The 22597-nt window shown below is 42.4% G+C and overlaps 1 protein-coding gene across 10 annotated transcripts in view; it reads left to right on the top strand.

Moving 5' to 3' along the window:
* Window positions 1-22597, top strand: part of CNOT1 (CCR4-NOT transcription complex subunit 1) — a 97057-nt gene that overhangs the window by 19396 nt on the left and 55064 nt on the right. For all 10 annotated transcript variants that reach the window (XM_060254386.1, XM_060254385.1, XM_060254381.1 and 7 more), the window contains exons 3-10: window positions 1245-1352; window positions 10958-11056; window positions 15283-15351; window positions 16190-16244; window positions 17255-17458; window positions 19426-19594; window positions 19942-20068; window positions 21590-21700. In XM_060254386.1, the coding sequence (XP_060110369.1) occupies window positions 1245-1352; window positions 10958-11056; window positions 15283-15351; window positions 16190-16244; window positions 17255-17458; window positions 19426-19594; window positions 19942-20068; window positions 21590-21700 (942 nt within the window). The remainder of the gene's footprint in view (window positions 1-1244; window positions 1353-10957; window positions 11057-15282; window positions 15352-16189; window positions 16245-17254; window positions 17459-19425; window positions 19595-19941; window positions 20069-21589; window positions 21701-22597) is intronic.

The following is a 22597-nucleotide window of genomic DNA, read 5'->3' as shown; positions in this document are numbered from 1 at the left end:
GGTACCAGAGATATAAATTTTATAAAGGACAAAGACAAAACACAATTAAAGATGTTTTAAAAACTTAGAATAAACCATGCTTAAAGCATTAGCACTCATTGGTCTTAAAGGTGCTTTCTTTGTATCTCTCCCATGGGATCCAGGGAACTGGGCAAAGGAAGCTCTCACTCTTTCCTTTCTTCCCCAGGAGACAAGGAGGGGGGAGGAGCCTCAGCCAATAGAAGGGAGGCTTGGCTCAGTAGTTCTGTGCAATTGAGAGAGCCTGGCAAAGCAAGCTATTTCTCCCCAAAGGAGGAGCTTCAGCCAGTGGAGAAAATAGAGACTTTGCTCTGTATCTCCTGTGTGATTGAGTACGCCTAGAAAAGCAAGCTATGATACAGAAGGAAGCAAGAGAGATGGAGAAGGAAGCAGACAACAGCCAATTGCTTGGGGGTTGATAGGAGCCCTCCAGGGGCCTGATTCAGCCCAAGGGTCGCATATTTGACACCCCTTGTTTTAGGCAATCGGAAGATAGTGGAACAATCACTATTTCAAACTGTCATGTACTTTTAATGAGTACAAAACTTAGCACCAACAGGCAATGCATTGGATGCCTCCCAATGGCTTCTAGCTGAAGGCACTTACTGTAGCAGACCAGAATTCCATTGCGACCCACTGATCTCCCCATAATGCTACTCCTAGGGGACAGTGCAAATCAGAACTTTACACAGGGGATGCTTTGGCAAAAATTGCCCCTCCTTCATGTAGTGGAAGTTATAAGGATCCAGCCCAGTGGCTTGTAAAAACATAAAACTGTTGCTTTGACTTTATGTAGCAGAAAAGATTGCAGCAAAGTCAGTATCTAGCTTGGTGACTGGGCCAGAATTTCTGTCTTGCATTGAAACATATTGGCATCTTGTTAGCAGCAGCTACTGGAGTCTGCCTGTCTGATAATTTAATTAGAAGTAAAAGCCGAGTAGGCTTACAAGGGCTTGCTGTTCAGCTTTTAACCAGCTTGAGAAACACTTCAATTGTACAGGCCATTACTATTCGATGTACAGGGTCTGTTGAAGTACATATGCATGGATGACTTCCTTGTTAGTGGGGCAGACTGACAGGTGAGCCATCCTTGAAATTACATAGTTTGGAAATCAGTTTTTTCCTTCCTCTTCAATTGTATTAATACATAGCATTTCTTCAGTTGCAGATGTTGTGGTGTTTCTGGTGTTTCACTATATTTATGTTAGCCTTTCCTTCTCCCCCAGATTGTGAATCGGCACGGCCCCGAGGCAGACAGGCATTTACTACGCTGTCTATTCTCGCACGTGGATTTCAGTGGCGATGGTAAAAGTAGCGGCAAAGATTTCCATCAGGTAAATTCTGCACTTGAAGAATTGCTGATTGTTTTAATTGCTTCGTTTTTTCTTCCAGTAAGTAGTGTGATGCTAAAGTGTGCTCAAGACGTAAAATATTGCATTTCCAGATAACTAGCTGCAAATTTCATGTGACATTAGGACCTAGTTAAAAAAATCATAGGGGGCAGTATTTGTGATCCCATCCATGACAACCCCCCCTCCCCCATCGTTAATCATCCTGATACGGAGGACATGTCTGAGACTTTTAATCCCTTATTAGTGTGAGTGGGATGCATTCTCAATGCTTAGGGGCTGGAAAATCCATGCATTGGGTGGTGGTGGGGAGGGTGTGATATAGAACTAATGGTTTTGGATTGCAGTGTTTTATGTACAAAAAAGCAGCAAAGCTGAAGGATTAAATTGATATGCATCAATGTTAGGATATGGTGTGGTGTCTTCCAGCATGTTCTGTTAATGTAAAAATAATAGAGCTTTGTCTTAAGCAACACAGTGGAACAAATCAGCAAGCATTGAAAGTTGTGCAGATTGTGCACTGGAGAAATGTACTGTCTAGGTACAATAGCCAGAGATGTTCTTGCACCTAACAGGAGGGTGTTGTTTCTCTTCCATACACACAGAGCAAAGTACACCAAAAAACAGTTTTTTATCTTTGTACCAAATGCATTGAACCTTGTAATTATGAGAAATGAAGTGTTAAAGGTTTTGAGAAACTGGAGACTGTGTACCCCACAAAGATTTGTAAGGTTCTCCTCTACTGCTGTTTTCCAGCCCCAGTTGACATGATCAGTAACTTCTGTGTTGTTCTTCAGGTACTGAAGAGTTTTTCACTGAAACTGCCCAAGTGATGACTCTGTGAGGTGTGTGTGAGGGTTTAGTCAGTGGAATGACTTTATTGTATTGGTTATATTGCACAGAAGACTGGAATGGTCATGCATCAGCATGATGAATTGGTGTGCTGAGGCAGGGAAAAGGGCCCCTGACAGTCAGCCACTTCATAACAGAACATTTGTATAACAAAATAGGAGTCAAGTGGCACCTTTAAGACCAACTTAGTTTTATTCAGAACGTAAGCTTTCATGTGCTCTCGAAGCACACTTCATCAGAACAGGAATCCAGTACAGTGAGCAAAGTCACACATAGCTGGTAGTCAGTGGCTCAGAATGCAAACTGGTACAAATTTAAGATCCAATCGCAGTATAGTAAAATTATCTGGTAGGGAGTGGTTAGGAATGCAAATTTAAGATTCAATGACAGAATAGTAAAATTAAATTGAGCAAACCTTTGAACTGAGTAGCATGAGCATGCAAAAATAATAAAACAGTAATATGTCAAAATGTGAGAATGTCTGTTAATGACTATATTGTATTAAGCCTAGGTCAAAAGGAAGGTATTTATATCTCAATCTTAAATTTGTACCAGTTTGCATTCTAAGCCACTGACTACCAGCTATGTGTGGCTTTGCTCACTGTACCGGATTCCTCGTCTGATGAAGTGTGCTTAGAGAGCACACGAAAACTTACGTTCTGAATAAAACTAAGTTGGTCTTAAAGGTGCCACTTGACTCCTATTTTGTTCTACTACTTCAGACCAACACGGCTGACTACTTGGATCTAGAACATTTGTATGATTGACACCTGTGTGTTCAGGCACTTCTCTGTGTTCCAAAAAAATACTCAAAACAGATGCTGTATCCCATGCATCAATATTAGGATATGGTATGGGGCAGAAAAGAGGAGGCAAGTTGGCAGCCTCAAAATTCAGCTGTTAAGTACATCTTTTTCTCAGAACTGAGTTCTATACATAATTCCTTTAATATTTTGGCAATGACCAAATGTATACATAGGTTCAGATGGAGGTTTCCTTTTGTTGATTCTGAGTAGCATGCCAAAAAGGGGGGGGGAAGCTACCAAAGAAAACTAGTAGGATCAACTTCTTCATGTGGTGAAGACACTGTACTGCTGATAACTCAGAAGGATGTTAAAACAGCCCCCCATCCCAACAAAGCTGCTTAAAGAGGATCTTCTTAAAGTGGTAGTCTTTATTTCTGTCATTTGCCCCCAAACTACTGAACCTCAGTAAGCATAGTATTTTGTTGTTGTTGTTTTTAAAAAACTCTGCATATTTGAGAGCTTGCATGGATCTTGTGTCCCAGATTGTCAGTTTTGGGAGTAAGAGTAGAAGACAGCATTACGTCCTCCAGTGTTTCAGATTTTTTTTTTGGAAGCATATATGCTTAGTCTGCTGCCCAATAGTCTTCGCTACAACAGGTTTTAGTGTATGCAACAACATAGTTTCATCAGTGATTAAGACAGGCAAGTCGGGTATTCCAGGAATAAGCTGCCCCTTGTGTTTATGGCAGATTAGTTTGAAATATTTTCTGAACCCATGAAACAGCCTTATACTGAATCAGACCATTGGTCCATCAAGGACATTTCAATTGAAGATGCTGAAGATTGAACCTGGGACCTTCTGCATGCCAAACAGTTGCTCTGCCACTGAACTACAGCCATTTGCCATGGTTTTGAATGTTGGCTGCCTCCTAATGTCGTTGGGAGATGCAGGATGTTCTCATGAAGAAATTTTCAATTTAACCTTCTCATGATTGACATAATTAACAGTTTACAGAAGATTTCCCCCCCCCTTGCACTTTGAGGGTTTAAATTTTGTCTCATCCATTCAAGATGGAGGTCTTTTGAACAGCATCAAATTTTGCCTGTTTACAGCATACCAACTGATCACGTCACTCTGCTGCCCTGTCTCATCACAGAAAGTTTTATGCACTCATAACAAGTCTACAATGCTAAACAGTGGACAGCTGAGCTGATCATCTTTTGACTTACTAATTTCACAAAATGTGATGACTAATGTATTGGAAATTTGCTATATATTCCTCAATGAGTTTGTTGTTGTTCATGTTTGGTCATCTAAAGTCTTACATTAAAAAACTGCCCTGCCGGCCAGAAGGGAGGATGTTTTTCACACACAGACTGCTGGTTAGCTAATGCTTTCTTTGCAGGGCTTTATAGCTGTGGTCCCTTGAAGGTTTAGCATGCTTAAGCCCACTGGATTGAATGGATTGATTCTGCTTAGAATAGGGCTATGAGAGCTGCAGCAACCTCTAAAAAAATAAAATCACTTTTTGCTCTAACTTCTACATCCTATTTTATCCACACCAAACAGGTGAAGGTAGGGATTTTTTTTTCCTTTTAAAAAACTGCAATCAGATTTGCTGCTGACTTCCTGCTGGAAGGCTTTTCCAGACCCATTGCCCATGGAGTTTCAGTGGTGGTCAGTCTAATATGGGCTTAATGGGGCTTAATTCCATTTAAATGTGCATAGCATTGTAATATATGAAGCTGCATTACACTGAGATGGACCATTAATCCACTTAGCTCAGACTCATGTACCCTGACTGGCATTGTACCTCCAGATCTTAACCATAGCTTGTTTTCAGCCCCACTACTCAAAGTTCTTTTAGGGGGGAGGAGCTGGTATGTGAACTTGTGAATCTGCATGCAAAGAGTGTGGTATGCTGACAAGCAGTGACATCTTCTCTTACCTGGAAGAACTGGATTTAGAAAAAGTAGATTCTAGTATTCTTGCCATTGGAACTGTTATTCTTCAAGGTGCCAGAGAACTCCTTGTTCTTGGAAAGCTTGTTGTTCCTTTTCACTTTGGTAGTATAAATTCCTGTCCAAAAAGAATATATTAAGTGTTGTACTGGCCCTTTTAACAGCATAAGCATCCTGTTTATAGCAAGCTCATATATCGCATGTAAGTTTTATTGTACAGTCAAAATCCAAATGTAACAGAGTGTACAGATTAGGCCAGATTTCTTCACATTTTTTCTTAATGTATGATATACTTGAAATATTTGTTCAGTGTAGCCTTTGTAACTAGTTAAAATAAAATTTCAGCTTAGATTTTTTTCATTTTATGAAAACTTGTCTTATACAGAAAGCAATATTAAAGTTCCTGTAAAACCTGTGCGTTTGCTGAAAAAAAATTGTTAAAAGGACAAACCTTTTAAAATTACATAACCACAGCTCCAAAGTAAAAACAATGTGTTTATGAATTTATGTAAATAGCAATTACAAAGCACCTCAAGAAATCCTAATGTAGACCTAATGCAGTAAGATATCAGGGCTAGAAGGGCATGCATGACTGTAGCATGACTCATAGTCTTGAATTGCAATTTGTGATTTACCAGTTTCATGCTCTTCAGTTTGTTACAAAGTATCAAAACCTTTCTAGGGATCCATGGGACCATTCAACTATGATCCATTCAGGTATCACAGTAAATCATTTTGTCACAGAAAATGTAGTGATGCTGCTATTATTCCATCAGTGGACTTCATTTGAACAGTATATTCAGAAATGTCCATACAGTTGGAGGCTCCTCAGTGCATTCTACTATATTGCTAAAGAATAATAAACTGTTCACAGACCTCAAGGAACTAGTTGTACTACTAAATCAATCTGATCTAGAAGCAAGGGAACCACTATGTAAAAGTTTTGAGAAGTAAGACTTCAGTCATATCGAAATATATAGCTAAGTGAGCATCCTTTTATGTGCTTCCATAGATGAGGCAATTGTAGAAAAAATTATTTTCAGGATACATAAAATACGGGAAGCTTATATTTGTCCGTCATACCCTAAAAGATGTTACTACACACAGTTGCTTTAAATCTTTAGGTGAAAAATTGGAACTGTTAGGGCAGGGCTGCCGAACTCATTTGTTGGTTTTAAACAATTTTATTGATAACATATGGTAACAATTTCCATTAATAACTTCTTTTCATCTATCCCATATGCTTCTTTCTAATCACCCCTCCCCCCATTACATGACCTCCGCCAGTGTTATTTACTAACAAAATACTAACATTAAAAGGTACCCTTAATTACTAAGAAGTAAAATTAATATTCTTCTTTCTTCTAAAGTTTAATCAATATCAAAAATTGTCCAAAGTCCTTTTACTTTCCACTCGTCTTCTACATAACTTCTAAATTTTTTCCACTCCGTTTTAAAATCTTCTACATCATAGTCTCTTAAAGTTTTTGTTAATTTGTCCATCTCACTCCATGTCATAACTTTTACAATACCATTTTTCTGGTATTTTTTCTTGCTTCCATAACTGCGCATATAGTGTCCTAGCAGCTGAAAGCAAGTACCAAATTATAGTTCTATCTTTTGGAAATTTTTCCATTTGTAATCCCAACAGAAAAGTCTCTGCAGCTTTCTTGAATTCATATCCCAAGATCCTAGAAATTTCTTGTTGGATCATCTGCCAATACTTTTTCGCTCTTTCACAAGTCCACCACATATGGTAGAAAGAACCTTCATGGCTGTCGAACTCATTTGTTATGAGGGCCGGATTTCACATAAATGAGACCTTGTCGGGCCGGGCCATGTGTATCATAAAATGTAATGCCAGGTAGCGGACATATAAACTTTATAAAGGGCACAGACACAATTAAAGATTTTTTTAAACTTAAAATAAAACATGCTTAAAATATTAGCACACATGCAATATTTTGTTTTACAGTCTCTGATAAATGTCACCTTTTGCTATGAATTATTGCATCAAAAACTGCAGACAATGTCTGTGCTGTACCAGTCTTGAATATGTGCTGTTCAGGTGTGCACATCTGTAAGTTGCAAACCTACTTTTGATTAATTGATATTCATTACAGAAATCTCATGGTCAATGCTTTGAGCCTAAGACCCAGAGGAACATGAAGCAGCTGGACACTGAGCTTTTGTACAGAAGTTGCTTCATGCACTAGTCAAGAACATGTGAAGGCACTATGGCACAGACTGAGGGCTATGTGCTTGTCTACAAAGCTATAATTTCCTCCAGAAAAATGATTACAACTTTAAAAAAAAAAAAAGCACACAACTTCCCCCCAAAAAACAACTACAAGAACAGAGAGAGCCATGTACAGTGATCAGTGTCATCCTACTATCTGGAAAGTCTAAATTCAAGACCCCCAGTCAAAGGAAAATGTGAAAGAAAAATTAAGGAAAATTTGCTGGGAAAACTTGGGGTGGAACACACTCTCAGCCTAATTTTGATATTTCTTTTCTAAATACCGTAGTTCACATGCTTTCTTGTTGAGAAAGACTGGAGGGCATGAGTACAGTGAAACAGAGGAGGAGAACCCAGTTACACCCATAACAAGCTCAACAAAACTCTTTCTCTGTAGCAAGGCAAAAAGCTCATACCTTCACTAAAACATTGCTAGTCTTAAAAGCACTCTTTGTAGCTCTCCTGATGGCGAGAACTGGAAAAGGAAGCTCTTTCTTTCCTTCCCTGGGGCATGAGGAGGGGGAGGAGCCTGAGCCATTCATTAGAAGGAAGAGAGGCGTATCTCAGTAACTCTGCAGGGTGATTAATTGAGCCTGGCAAACTTAATCACCCAGCAGAGCTATAGAGCCAAGCTCCCCCATTGGCTGAGGGTGCTCCTCCCTCCTCTTCCTTTTGGGAAAAGGGAGGGGGGAGAGGGAAAGACTGCTTTGCTTCTTCCTTGTCCAGGGAGAAACACAAAATAGCGACCGAAAAAAGCAGTCAAGGGAAAATTAAGCAGATGGGAGCCAGTTGCTGGAGGGCCTGATTGGAGCCTTCTGCGGGGCTGATCCGGCCCACAGGCTGTATGTTTGACACCCTTGTGTTAGGGCTACATGAGGTTCTAGAAAATTGTGACCTGGTACAGATGGTAATGATGAGAAGTAGACTGGTTGTAAAAAAGAAGGAAGAGGAGGTCTGGTATCTCAGCTCTTGTGTTTCACACAAATTACATTTAGCATTTCTAAAACCAGTTCTAAAATGCCTATTGGAAGTTATGGCATTTTTGAGAAGACAGTGCAAACGCTACAGTCAGTCATTCAAAACTGACAGAACTGGGCACACTTCTGAAGCACTGGAAAGAAAACTAAGAAATTTCAATATTTACATCAAGTTGTGTGAATTGCAAGTAAAGTGGGTGTCCTTAGAAGCCTTGTAGAAAAACTTGAGAACTTTTTGTACTTGGCAGAAATTTCTGGAGGGTCTATGCAGACACACAATGCAAAAGAAGTATGGGAGTAACTAAAATTGTTCTGCTTTGTCAAAACAGACTGTTTCTTAATTGACTGCTTTGGAATTTTAAAAACCATAACTTTTTTTCGGAGGGAAAAACTAATAAATCAGATTGAATGCCATATTTCTGAAGCTTTGCAGTCAATACAAGACTTGAAGTTCTCTCTGGATTGGGTGGGGAGAATCTCATTGGAAAAACTAAAATGGAGACATTTATAAGAACATTCAGTTGTCTGCAAATCTGTCAGATTGTAAACCTAACAAATCTCTCTGAAATTACTTTGGTGCTGATTGTTTATGTATTTTCTTGCCCACAATAGAAGAACTAGTTATCTTTAAAGATCATATTACAAAAGACTATCATTCCCCCCTCCCCCCCCCCCCGGTTAATTAAACATTTTTGGTGGACAGGAGAGTAACACGGGATCTGCTAGCAAATCAGGAGTGTATTCCTTTTCTAAGTAAGCAGTCTTGTCTGTTAAGTATCCTGTGAGAGATGTTTTGGCTTTCTAAATAAATTTAGCTGTGTGGACATTGATAGAGAACAAATTGAAAACAATAATGGAGTCAATATGATAAGTCAGTGGCCTACAACCGTTGGGTTATGAGCACTTGGAGAGCTGCTGTCTTGGATGGTAGGTTTAGGGCTGGTTGAGGGAAGGTTCCCCTTAAGCTCCCATCTGCCACTAAGGAGGTGAGTCCCAACAAACATGCGGCCCCTAGGGGTCGGCTTCCATTCCTATGCCATTGGTGTGGATATGGCCCAGCAAGCAGCAGTGCCAGTGCACTGAACCAGTGCAGTGACAGCACAGCAGTTATCAGGTGGCATGTTTTAAAGAGAAACAGGGATGTTGAATTCATGGATGTTGAATTCATTTGTTACGAGGGTCAGATCTGACATAAATGAGACCATGTCAGACTGAGCCATGTGTGTCATAAAATGTAATGCCAGGTAGCAGAGACAAACACAATTATTTTTGTACTTAAAATAAAACATGGTTAAAATGTTAGTAAGTTTGCAATATTTTAACAGTCTCTGGTAACTGACACCTCTTGCTCTGAATTATTGCAACAAAATTTGGAGACAGTATCTATGCTGTAGCAATTGTAAGTATGCTGTTCAGGTTTGTATCTGTAAGTTGCAAACCTACTTTTGATTTATTGACATCCAATACAGAAATCTCATGGTCAGTGCTCTGTGCCCTAGGATCCAGGGGAAAACATGAAATGGCTGGGCATTGTAAGCTTTTGTATGTAAGTTGTTTTGTGTCCTGGTCAAGAACATGTGAAGGAACCAAGACACAAACTGAGGGCTATGTGTTTACCTACAAAACTATAGTCTTTCCCAGAAAAATAATTGCCTCTCCTATGAGGCAGTGCAAAATTAGGACAGCAATGTATAATGATCAGTATCAGTCTACTATCTGTGAAGTCTATATTCAAGAACTTTAGTCTACAAAGGGAATGTGCTGGGTGAACTTGTCTGGACATGCACTCGAAGGCTAATCCACCTCACTGGTTTGTTGTTATTCCTCATCCAAATAATTTGCATTGCTTTCCTACTGAGAAAGACTGGATCATGAAGGCATGAATGCAGTGAAAAAAGAGGAGGGAAACCAGTTCCGCCCAAGAGAGTGCTGGCAAAACTAGCTGAACAGTACGTGCACACACACACACACTTCAGCAAGGCAAAAAGCTCTTACCTTGAATAAAACTGAGTTGTCTTAATGGTGCTTTCGGTATTTCTCCCATGTGATTTGAGAGAACTGAGGAAAGCACCTTCCTACTCTCTTCCCCAAGAGTGGAGGAGCTTGACTCTGTAGCTCTGCTGTATGATGATTGAGAGAGCTTTAGCTGTGCCAGGCTCTCTCAGTCACACAGCAAAGCTACAGAGCCAAGCTCCTCCTTTGGCTGAGACTCTTCCTCTCTTGGGGAAGATGGAGGGGGAAGAGGGAAAGAGCAAGAAGCTGCTTTGCTCAGCTGCCTCAGTTGCATGGTAGAAATATAAAAACTGTGATAAAGGAATCAGAGGGAAGCAGATGACAGGCAGTTGCTCCCAGACCACATGGAAGCTTGCGGGGGTCAAATCAGGCTTGCGAGGTGCACTTTTGACACCCCTGCCTTAATGTTATGGTGAAGAAGATGGTTTAAGCAGCTGAGAAACGGGGTCCTTTTTTCTGCAACACTTACAGATTGTGGTTTGCCTTTATTTTCTGGGAGATGGGGGAGATTCATTAACTTCCAGTCTGTTTGAATTCTGTAACCATAGCAATGTTTGTTTTGGGCATGTCTGCATTGACCAAAACTTGTGCACCCAGTTCATCTTGCTGCAAGGCCAGTCAGACCTGTTTGGTCAGTGTTCCAGTCTCTAGTGTTGAGGGGGAAGTATTTGTTGATGCTAAAATGGATTGGACATCCTCTGGACCTGGTTTTTGTGTTTTCTGCAGAAATGCACTGAACAAAGTATTTTGTTGTATGTTTATAATTACCCTTGCTATAGCACTCTTTTTTCCCCCCCTTAGACTCAGTTTCTGATCCAGGAGTGCGCGTCACTGATTACGAAACCAAACTTTATTTCGACGCTGTCCTATGCTATTGAAAACCCTCTGCACTATCAGAAGGTTTGTATGTACTGGTGGTATTCAGGAAAAATCCTGAAATGTGACAGTGACTGTATTGAGCTAACTGGCCAAAACATAAAGGGGTATTCATTAAGTGTTCAAAGTGTCCTAGATCTCTGGAGACCTGAGGACTGACTGGATGTGGGGGTACAGCTGTCAGGCTTTTGAAGGTCACTGAAGTTCACAGGTATCGCTTTTGTTCAGTTTGTAATCCTGACTACAAAAAGTCAAGAGTGTTAAGACACTGCATTAAAACATAAAACCAACTAGTTCAAATGGAATGCACCCTTAAATTTGACCACTGTATCCCTGACCATGAGTTGGTAGCTGAAGCATTCCATTGTTCAGGGGTATCTACTGAGAGTCCACCTCTGCACTCCCACCCAGTCCCAATTTACCTGTGATTCTCATTCATTAGTCTTTTTCTTTTAGGGCACTCCCTCCCTCTACCAAAGTTTTCTGGCGTTGATTGCATGGGTTTGGTGTGGGAAGCCAAGGAGAGTTTGTCTGTCAGGCTGGTGCACCAGCTGCCTAGTGCACCAGCAGATAGTCCACCAGACTTGCTGAATGTGGTTGCTGCCTAGGCCTTGGAGTTCCTGAGGCTCCTGACTCTCAGGAACTTCAGTGTCCATGCTGATGTAGCCTTCTCCAAACAGGACCTGGACCTGGTGTCATCAATAGCAATGCTGGGACCCCCCCCCCCCCCGATTGTATCAGGTCCCACACACTAAGCAGGCCACATCCTGGACCTCATCTTTGGAATGGGGATAATTGTGGATCTGATTGCCTCTGATAGGGTGCAATGGTCAGATTACTTTGCCCTAAAAACCCAGTTGTGTATGCCGCCACCACCACCCTAAGTAGTGAACAGCGTTATGTTTGCCTGTATAGACTTATGGATCCTGTTGGCTTCCAAAATGCTCTGTGGGATCCATTACCTCACATCAATAGAGGACTGGAATACCTTACTCTCTGAAGTCATTGATGAAATCCCACCCCCTCAGATACCCTCTCCATTCCTGCCTCATCCTGGCTTCATGGTATGCAATGGCGCTCAGGGGATGAAGCGAGAATTCAGACAGCTAGAGTGTGTGTGATACTGTCTTATAACAAAGCTACAAGAGCATCTTACAGATTGTTTATGAAAACCTAGGAGGTAGCGGTGAAAGTGGTCAAGAGGGATTTCTTCAGTTTCCATTTCATCCACTAGCTCTCACCCAGCCTAATTATTTAGGGTACTTTGGTCCTTAACTTGTCACAAAATATGAGAAATTTAACCCTTGGTTGTGAGGCATTTGCGAGCTTCTTTATGAATAAAGTCTTGTTGCTCTGCTGCAACCTGCCCACCACCATTGATACACTGAAGGAACTTGAAGCCCCTTGGCTGCCTTTGGATTCAGTGCTGAATAGCTTCAGCCAACTCCCGGGCTTATGTTGACAGGATCCTGGGAGCTGCTAGGCCAGTCAAATACCTCTTAGACTTGCATCTGTTATGGCTGGTGAAACCTGGTGGTGACGGAATACGGGGGGCCCCGATGGACATTATCCTGTCCCTTACTTCTGGGGCCTATCCAAGAGGTTTGAAAGAGACCATGGTAACACCACAGTTGAAAAAGCTATCATTGTATTTAGCCAATTACTGTCCAGTTTCAAATCTATCATTTCTGGGCAAGGTAGTTGAGAGAACAGTGGCCAAGCAGCTTGAGGGATTCCTAGAGGACACGTCAGCCTTAGACCCATTCTAGTTTGGCTTCTGCCCTGGCTGGTTTCCATCACAGATGATCTCTGCAGACAGCTGGACTGATATGGGTCGCTGCTGCTGTAGACCTGATGGCAGTGTTCAGCTTGGTCGACTGTGACTTGTTGGCCCTCCACTTGCTGACATAGGAGTCCATGGAGTAGCCTTGAAGTGGCTAATTTCATTCCTCCTGGGTCACAAAAAGAGGGTGGTGGTGAGCCTTTGGTGTGCAGGGTGTCCCGAGGGGCAGTCCTCTCTCCTATGTTGTTCCAGCTGGTGCAGAGTTTTGGGCAGGGCTGTCACCAGTATGTTGATGACACCCAGCTGTATCTGTTGATGGACAGCTGAGCAGCTGCCACCCCCTCTGTTTTGGCTGAGTGTTTGGAGGCTCTGGATGGTTGAAACAGAGCCGCTGAAACTGAATCCATCAAAGACAGAGGTCCTCTGGCTGGTTTGTGTGTGTGACCTGAGGCTGGTGTGTCCACTCCTAGTGCTCAGTGGCACACCAGTGCTGACTATCAAAAGCCTGTGCATGCTCCTAGACTCCTCTCTATGGAGGCACAGGTTGCAAATGTTACCAGGCTGGCATTTTTCTAATTTCACTAGGTCAGACAGCTAACCCCATTCCTCTGTCACCTAGACCTTGCCATAGTGATTCATGCAATGGTCACCTCAAGATTGGATTACTGCAACTTGCTCTAGGTAGGGCTGCCCTAGAAGTAAATCTAGAAATTACAGCTTTTCCAGAATGCAACAGCACAGGTACTTACAGGTGCCCCAATGTTGGCCCACATTCAACCTGTGCTCTGCCAGCTGCACTGGCTCGAGGTTAAGTACTGGATCCACTTCAGGGTCTTGGTATTGACCTTTAAAGCCCTTAATGGTCTAGGGCTAGCATACTTGCAGGACTGCTTCTCCTGGTATGTACTCAAAAAAGCCTTGAACTCAGGAGATCAAAATCTGCCAGTAGTCCCTGGCCAAACAGATGTCCAGCTGTCCTCAGCTAGACCTTTTTTGGCCCTGGCCCCAACCTGGTGGAATTCTCTCCCTGGTGACATCCATACCCTACAGGACTTAGTTCAGTTTCACAGGGCGTGTAAAATAGAGATGTTCCACTAGGATAATGAGGACAGCAATGGTTCTTCTCTCCACTATGGCCTTCACCCTATCCAATTCATGACCTGCCCTTAGAAGGCAACATAATTTTATGTTGACCATCATTAACGAGATGATGTGCATTGCACTGTATTATTCTGCTGTTTTAAGTATTATTTATATTGCATTGTAGCTGTTGTATTCTAATGATGTTGTACACCACCTGGAGTCCTCCGGGGAAGAGCAGAAGTAGTTCAATGTATTCAATATCAGCTGAAAAGTCGCCTGTTCCCTCTCTCTGATTTCTAGATAAGGGTCAATCAGGGTACGCGCTTCCAGCCCCCAACCATGGAAATGTAGTGGAAAAACAGACTGCGGGACCTGGGATAGGTGGAACAGGACAGATAGAGCTGCATTTCACCAGGGTGTTGATGGAATTGGACTTCATGTTGTGGAATGATCTTAAACAAGCAGCCTCATAATTGCAGGTTGAAGAGGCTTTCTTTTTTCAATTCCTGGACAGCTTCAGTGCCACTGTAGACACAGAATTTATCCAGCTAGGTGCTTGGCATATCAACAGCCACCTAAGTTTGGGAGCAGCACAGCAAAAGTATTGTGGATCAGTTTTCTCAGTGCATCCTGGCCTTCAGGCTTCCTTGCAAGTGTCCAGAATTTTGTGTTATATTTTCTGTGCAACTGATTTTACAGAATGTGCCCTCTCCCAATTTTTGACATCTTCTTTCAGTCCTTCACTGCCACTGTAGTGAGGTGCCAGTTGGGCTAGTATTGTTGCAGACCCCTCAGCCAGTTCAGTTGGTCATCTGTATAAAGATTGCAAATGGCAGACATTTGGTTGACCCACCAGTACAGGAACAGTTCAGTACTTCTAAATGGGAGCTAAGATACAAGTACATGCAGGAGCATGCTAAGTCTAAATGAACATATGAACATATGAAGCTGCCTTATACTGAATCAGACCCTTGGTCCATCAAAGTCAGTATTGTCTACTCAGACTGGCAGCGGCTCTCCAGGGTCTCAAGCTGAGGTTTTTCACACCTATTTGCCTGGACCCTTTTTTGGAGATGCCAGGGATTGAACCTGGGACCTTCTGCTTACCAAGCAGATGCTCTACCACTGAGCCACCGTCCCTCCCCTAAATGGTTCTCGTACCTTTCTGTCATAATTAAAAACAACAAAAAGAGAGACCTTGTATGTTGGCTTGGAAGAATGCTGTTAATTTGGGAGCAGATGTTTGAAAGAAGATCGGACGTACTTTGAAAAAAGATGGGAAAGAAGATGCAGACTCTTGTTGTAATTTTTCCTTGTTACGCAATGCACTGTGGTTAAAGTTGTGAACTTCAACAGCTCATATATCCTTTCTTTTCCCCCCCAGAGTCTTAAGCCATCACCTCATCTATTCACTCAGCTGAGCAAAGTTATCAAATTAAGCAAGGTTCAAGAGGTAGGTTAATTAGTTCCATATTAACACCAAGTACCTGGCCAGGGGCTGGCAACTTGGCAGCCCTGTGAGTGGAATTTGATCTAAGCAGTGCTGCTGAGAGCATTCTCACCAGTAAAAAGGTGTGAATTCTCCTTGGTTTTCATCCCTGCATCTGGCCTAACTTTTAACACATTGCTAGCCTGTCTAGTGTGGACCTGGGTATCTTCTGATCAACACCTGTGCTATGATTATCATCCTCTAAATCAGGGGTCCCCAACCCTTTTCAGCCTGTGGGCACTTTGGAGTTACAAGTGGCTTCTACAAGAGGCAAAGCTGGACTCAGAATAGCTTCTGTAAGCACTGGAGCCAAACACAGTACCTCCATCCTTGCTTTGCCGAAGTATCACCAAAGGGGGATAAAAGGAAACCAAGGAAAGCTCAGATGGGCAGAAAGGAGGTAGAGAAGGGGAAATAAGGAGAAATGTTGAGGAGTCCTAGGTACTTTCTAGTCCTGTTGATCATCCAGTGGCTGCATTTGCAACTGTGGAAAACCCTTTCATTTGAATGAGAGCTGCCAGTAATAAGCCCTGTCTTACAGTGACATTCTGAGAATCTCGGCAGGTGGTGGGGGAAGTATTGGTGGGCACCAAGTTGAGAAGCCCTGGTCTGAATCTTGATATTTTCAATTAGCAGTCAGCTGCTGCTTGATACTAGAGGAGGACTGGGGCAGGTGACTGGGTGGTGTCCCCATGGTGTCTGCTTCAGGAACTTCCCTCTAGCTTACCTATGTGCAGGCTACTGATCCCTGTATTATGAATGTACAACTGTGCTGTTAATTTATTTTTCTAATTTTGCATAGGTTATTTTTGGCCTTGCATTGCTGAACTCTTTCAATCCAGATCTACGAGGTTTTGGTAAGAGAAATTGGTACAGATCTGTGTATACATAGTAGCAATAGGGCTTAGTAGCTGGAGCTGCCTTCTGTGTTGCTGCTTGTGCAGGAATCAATGTTCATTATAAGGCCTGGAATAGGAGAGAATAAACCCTCGAACCTGAGAAACCTGCCCTGGCCTCAATGACCCAGAGAATGATCACATTCTATAATACTGTTCTAATGATTACATGATGTAATTCTGCTCATGTAGCTAAACAATCCGTTTTCTGGGTATGGATGAACCCTATATATGCTGCTCTGAGATCCTTGAAAGAAGAGTGGAGTACAGATCTTAAATAACTGGAGCTTACAGCTTTCTCTACCTGACACTCTGAAATCAGAAACCAGGAAGCACCCTCTCCCTCTGTTAGCATTCTGCTTAGCATTATTTTCTGCCCATGTTTTCATCTGAGAACTGAGTATGTTGAGCCAGAATCTTTCTTTCCCACTTAAATGAGGGGCCTGTTGGCAGACTTGTTTGGTTTAAAGAATAGCTCCTTAACATTGATTTTCCTGGACCAGCCAGTGGGTACCAGGTTGAAAGCATTACCTTAGTATGAGAGGTTAATTATGGCACAATGCAGGATGTGGGTGGTGTAGCTTGATCAGAGAGAATGTGCAAACAAGATTCAAGTCAGTATGGAGCAAGCAAAAGAAGCAATTTATAAGCATGCTTAAGAAGCTCCAGAGCTTCTTGCCAGCCTGTTGGCAGCCTCTTCTGGCTTCTTTCTGGAGGGGGTGTATTGGAGATTGGAGCTAAGTGGAGATGTTCAAGTGCGCTCAGATCAGCTTGTATTCTAAGGTAGGGTGGAGCTGCAGAGTCTCTTGACAGGCTGTTCTTGGCATGTAACTGTTGGGGCTGTGCCAAACCACTATGCTGATCAGAGCAGTGGGCATGTGCTGTTTTGACAAGCCATAGAATTTATTTATAATTTTTAAAAACAATTCAATTAACTGTTGCCTTCCTTTCTTTGTTTCTTTTTTAAAAAGCGGCTCAGTTTATTAAACAGAAGCTTCCAGATCTTCTGCGTTCATACATTGACGCAGACGTTGGTGGAAATCAAGAAGGTGGCTTCCAGGACATCGCAATAGAGATCTTGCACCTCCTCCTTTCCCATCTTCTTTTTGGGCAGAAGGGAGCCTTTGGGGTTGGACAAGAACAGATTGACGCTTTTCTCAAAACCTTACGTAGAGGTAAGTGGAATATTTGCTATGCTCTTTAGAAGGCCGGCTTTAAAAATCGGGGATTTTTGTGTGAGTTAACTATTGACAGGAATCCAGAAGGTAAAAAGTGAAGCGTTGTGGCTTTGCGAAGAAAACTGCTAAAGAAATTGCCTGTTTCTGATATATATATATAATTACATGTCTTTGCTGGGGTTGCTGCAGGGATCCTGTTATTTAAATATACAGGCTTCAATCTAGTGATGTGCAAATGGAAACTAAATGGACTTAATACAATTCCACTTGCACAAGATCTTACACAACATCTATCATTTTCCTCCCTACGTATTATAGTACCCAGAAATTGATTGCACAAGGTATTATGCAAATAGAAACGAATATGGAATATCATTGAAATAGTTTGGAAGGTATAATGGAGGCCTTTGCATTTTTGAGGCCAAGCTATTGCATCTATGTAAGGTTTGAGGAAAGGAGCAGGTATTGTGTACACACTGCTGTATCCAGGGCACACCTGCTAAGCAGGCAGTGGTGGTGGCCAGGAGTACCTTTCACCAGCTTTGGCCTTCTCAGAATCTGGTTCCTGTGGTACATGCCCTAGATTCCTGCAATTGATGACTGAGAAATAGTGATACTTATTAGGAGGCAGTGACACTTATAAATACTTATGATACTCAAGGCCATCTGGGGGTCCTCACTTTGTGAGTTTGCTTGAGAACTTTCTGCTCTTAGTATGTGGCACTGCCCTTGGAGAGTGTATGGAAGCAACAGTTGGTCCATAAAGTTACAGTCAGAGGTATTTACTGGAGTGGGTCATAAGGACTTTCCTACCTACACTGTTTGCCTCCAAGCCCAATACACGGTGCTGGTGTTGACCTATAAAGCCCTTATACAGCTTGGGACCAGCATATCTTAAAGACCACACACTCCTGTCTGAACCTACTTTGCCATTGCTGTCATCTTCAGAGGTCCTGCTTTGGGCACCCCCACCATCTTTGGCTAGATGGGTGGCAGCCCAAGAGTGAACCTTTTTTTTTATTGTGACACAAAGCTATGGCATTCCTTTTGCAAGGGAAGATTTTCTTGGGTTTTGTGTTTTAATTGTTTTATACTTTTTAAAAAGCTTGTTGTTAGTGGTTTTATTGTTGCCTTGGGGGCCCTGAATTGGGTGGAAAGGTGACATAAAATGTTTTAATTAAAAATGTGTGCTGGGGAAGGGATTGAGGAGCGGAGTTTACAGTACCTACATTGGGTAGGTTAGACTGAGAAATAGTGAGACTTATTAGGAAGTAGTGACACTGTTATAAATACTGATGATACTCAAGGCCATCCGGGGCTCCTCACTTTGTGAGTTTGCTTGAGAACTTTCTGCACTTGGTCAAGCCTTTCAGCTGCTTCATTGGGCTTGCTAGTGGTTGTGCTGTGATGCATAGTTCTGGAGAGTGACCTGCCTTTTGAACTGCTGTCCTCTTGGCATGTGGATGAATGGCACTAACATTAAATCCAGAATTATTGGAGTGGGGCACAAGCATATGTGTAGGAGAGAATCTTGTTCATCAGGCTTTGAGGAGCTAACCTTAGCCTATCACTTCAGGATAATTATCTTAAAACATTACCTTTGTGGAGTAACCTGGGTATAAAACACTGCAGGATAATTGCTAGCCGAGGTTGGTTAAAATGAGTTGAAGCCGGTTTCATTAGATTGTCTTAACAACCAGCATCCTCAGAGAAGCATAATGCTTACTGAGCCGGAAGCTTAGATATAAAACAAGTCAGTTCTCATTGGATTTCCCCCTCTTAGGGCAAAGCCTTTTACTTCCATATTTCTGAATCAATAGACTTCTTATCAGTAAATTCAAAAACTTTACTACTTGTTACAAGTGTGTTGATTTATATATAGCATGATTGCAGACAGTGACGCGGGGTGTGTGTTTCTGTGTGTTTGATTACTGTGAGATGCTAAAAGTGCTCTGGGCTGTTAGATTTTCCCCAGGAACGCTGCCCTGTGGTGCTTGCACCACTCCTCTACCCTGAAAAACGGGACATTCTAATGGACAGGATCCTGCCTGATTCTGGAGGGATTGCGAAAACAATGATGGAGAGTTCTCTTGCAGACTTCATGCAGGAAGTTGGTTATGGTTTTTGTGCAAGGTATGTAGGTAACTTCACTGAGAATCCAGCTTCATAATAAAAACCTTGCCTCACTAAACGGCTTTGTCTTCTGAAAGAACATGTGGTGTTGGTCGGGGGGAAGGAGCAGATATGTTGAAGGGCAGGGCTGTCAGAAGTTCTGTGGCAGCATTTTCCAATCTAAACTGCCTTTGAAACTTAAAATTAACAGTCACATAACCTTCATTTGAAACAGCGTGGTTTAGTACTGCTGCTGACTGCAGAGGCTCTAATGAGAAGTACTGGAAGAATCATCTGTTGCCTGTACTGCTTAACATTGGCTCATGTTGTATGGAACAGTTGCACACGAGTGTACCTTGTCTTTTCAGCGTGGAAGAATGTCGCAACATCATCACTCAGTTTGGAGTTGGGGAGGTTACAGCAGCCCAGGTGGCCAGGGTTTTGGGAATGATGGCTCGAACGCACTCAGGATTGGCAGACGGTATTCCATTACAGGTGAGTGGCTGAAATGGTCAGTGGTGGTGTTTGATGTAACTCAAAACCTAGCCAAATTAAGGCTTTTGAGTATGGAGGAGATTTGCAATTCTTGCTCTGCATGTTTAGTTGCCTTGATTTAAACAAAGATTGGTAACCAATGTGTTGGCTTCAGTAGGGGCCAGTTTATCCACAGCACTGAGTAGGTGACTTGACTGGTCCTTGGGGCTCCCATTTGGAACCCCATGGCATTAAATGCTAAGATGTCCACATTATGAGTTACTGTGTTGAGGTGGCTGCACTGGGCAGGAGTTGCTGCCAGTGGTTCTGTAAGGCTACCTACCGCCACACAGGCAGCTACTAAACTGTGCCAGTTGTATGCAGTCAGATGGGGGTGGGGATTATTGGGAAGATTTCCTAGGGAACAGGGTGGGGTGTAATGGAGAGTGGGCTGTAGTTCAGTGGCATGTTTACCTGTAGAACAAAATAGGAGTCGATTGCACCTTTAAGACCAACTTAGTTTTTTTCAGAACGTAAGCTTTCGTGCGCTCTCTAAGCACACTTCCATCAGATGAGGAATCGGACGAGAGATTCGTCGTCTGATGAAGTGTGCTCAGAGAGCGTACGAAGGCTTATGTACTGAATAAAACTAAGCTGGTCTTAAAGGTGCAATCGATTCCTATTTTGTTCTACTACAAACCAACACGGCTGCCTACTTGGATGTTTACCTGTAGGAGTTCGTTCCACTGAAAAAGGATCTTAGCAGAGCTGGCAAGGACCTCTCTCTAGAAGCTTCACCATATCAGGCAACTCTCTAGACTTGACTATAAATCTGTTAGATAAATATACAGTTTGGAAGCTGATATTTGAAGGACCTGCATCCACCCCATGAAACTGCTCCAGAGGGAAAAACCTCTTCTGATACCTTGCTGTGTGCACTACTCAAAGAGGCTGCTTCATTCCAGGAAGCATTTGATTTTTATCAGTAGACCCTGTTTTTGTTTGTGAACTGTATTTGAATATGGTTTTAAGGTTTTATTTTGATGGTAGTTATATTGAGGTGCTGGTTGTAGTTCTGCAGATTAGCTCTTTTTTGAAATCTTAACTGACCGCTTTTATATAATTGCTTTGTGTTTTTCTTTGTATTACTGCTGCTGTTAAGGTTGCTTGGTGTTGTGGGTCAGCAAAATGGTGGTACATAGTTTTCCATTCCTATGGTTTAATTACAATTATGTGTAAACTTGTAAATTTCCTGATAAATCATAGTTTCAAAACTGTGGTTTGATTAAGGTATGCATGGACATAGCTGTTTGGTGTCTAGGACCGCTTGCAGTCCATCTTCGGTGTTTCCCTCTGTTGCAGTCAGAGACTTTAGGACTGCCTAATGTTAAGCTGCTGGCCACAGCAGTAATAAAAAGTATGAGCAAAAAGCTAACTCTGCTGTTCCAGTTGCACTTGTTTCCTGATTTCCTCAATCAGTTTGTACATGATCTGATGTCACTGGAGATAATCTGAACTTGTGCCTACCTGTTTAATTTGCAGTCCATCTCAGCTCCTGGCAGTGGAATTTGGAGTGATGGAAGAGATAAAAATGATGGAACACAAACTCATACGTGGAATGTAGAGGTTCTGATCGACGTGCTTAAGGAACTGGTATGTTGATCTTATTTTATGACCCTTCTGGAAAAAAATGCCATCATGTCAGAAGCCAAGAGCTGCTTCATAAGAGGTAGATTTCCTTACAGAGATGTTACACCTACTACTGCTAATTTTTTATCCCACCATTCTTCCGAGAAACTCAGAGGGAAGCATGATCGTTTGCTGTCCTCACCTTGCTGTTTTATTTATTTATTATGATTTGGTTTCTAGCCCACCCTTTGAGCAAAAGGGGCTTAGGGTGGGCTACAGCGCTGGTGTTACGAAAAATATAATCCACTTCAAAACTATAATGTCCATGATTCTAAAACAATTGCATTCAGACTATTTCCTTGTATTCCATGGTGTCCTGGTGTCAGTTATGAACTTCTCCAAGCAGCTTGTCATCCATTCTTTGAGGGATTGAATCCCTTATAGTTGGTAATAACAGTTTGCAAACAGATGGAACAAACTGATAGCAAGTGAAACAATAGGGGCCAGATGATATTTGACACCTGCTAACTCACCCTAAAGCCTGGTGGAATAGCTCTGTCTTGCAGGCTCTGCAGAACTGTAAAAGGTCCCTCAGGGCCCTGATCTCTAATGGGAACTCATTCCACAAGGCTGGGGCCAGGGTCAAAAATGCCCTGGCCCTGGTTGAGGATAGATCCAGGTGGGCAGCCGTGTTGGTCTGAAGAAATAGAACACAGTTGGAGTTTGGTAGCATCTTTGAGACCAATAAAATTCCTGGGCCTGGTTGATGATAGATGGACATCTTGTGGGCCAGGGATCATCCAAGTGCAGGGCTCTGCCAGGTGCATATGGGGAGATGTGGTCCCGTAGGTATGTTGATCCCTGGCTGCTCAGTGCCTTAAAAGTTAATACCAGACCCAGAATTGTATTGGCAGCCAGTGC

Source organism: Heteronotia binoei, chromosome 14 (assembly GCF_032191835.1).
Source record: "Heteronotia binoei isolate CCM8104 ecotype False Entrance Well chromosome 14, APGP_CSIRO_Hbin_v1, whole genome shotgun sequence".
In the NCBI taxonomy this organism is placed as follows: domain Eukaryota; kingdom Metazoa; phylum Chordata; class Lepidosauria; order Squamata; family Gekkonidae; genus Heteronotia; species Heteronotia binoei.
Note: the sequence above shows the minus strand (reverse complement) of the source record. Positions and strands in the feature narration are given on the sequence as shown.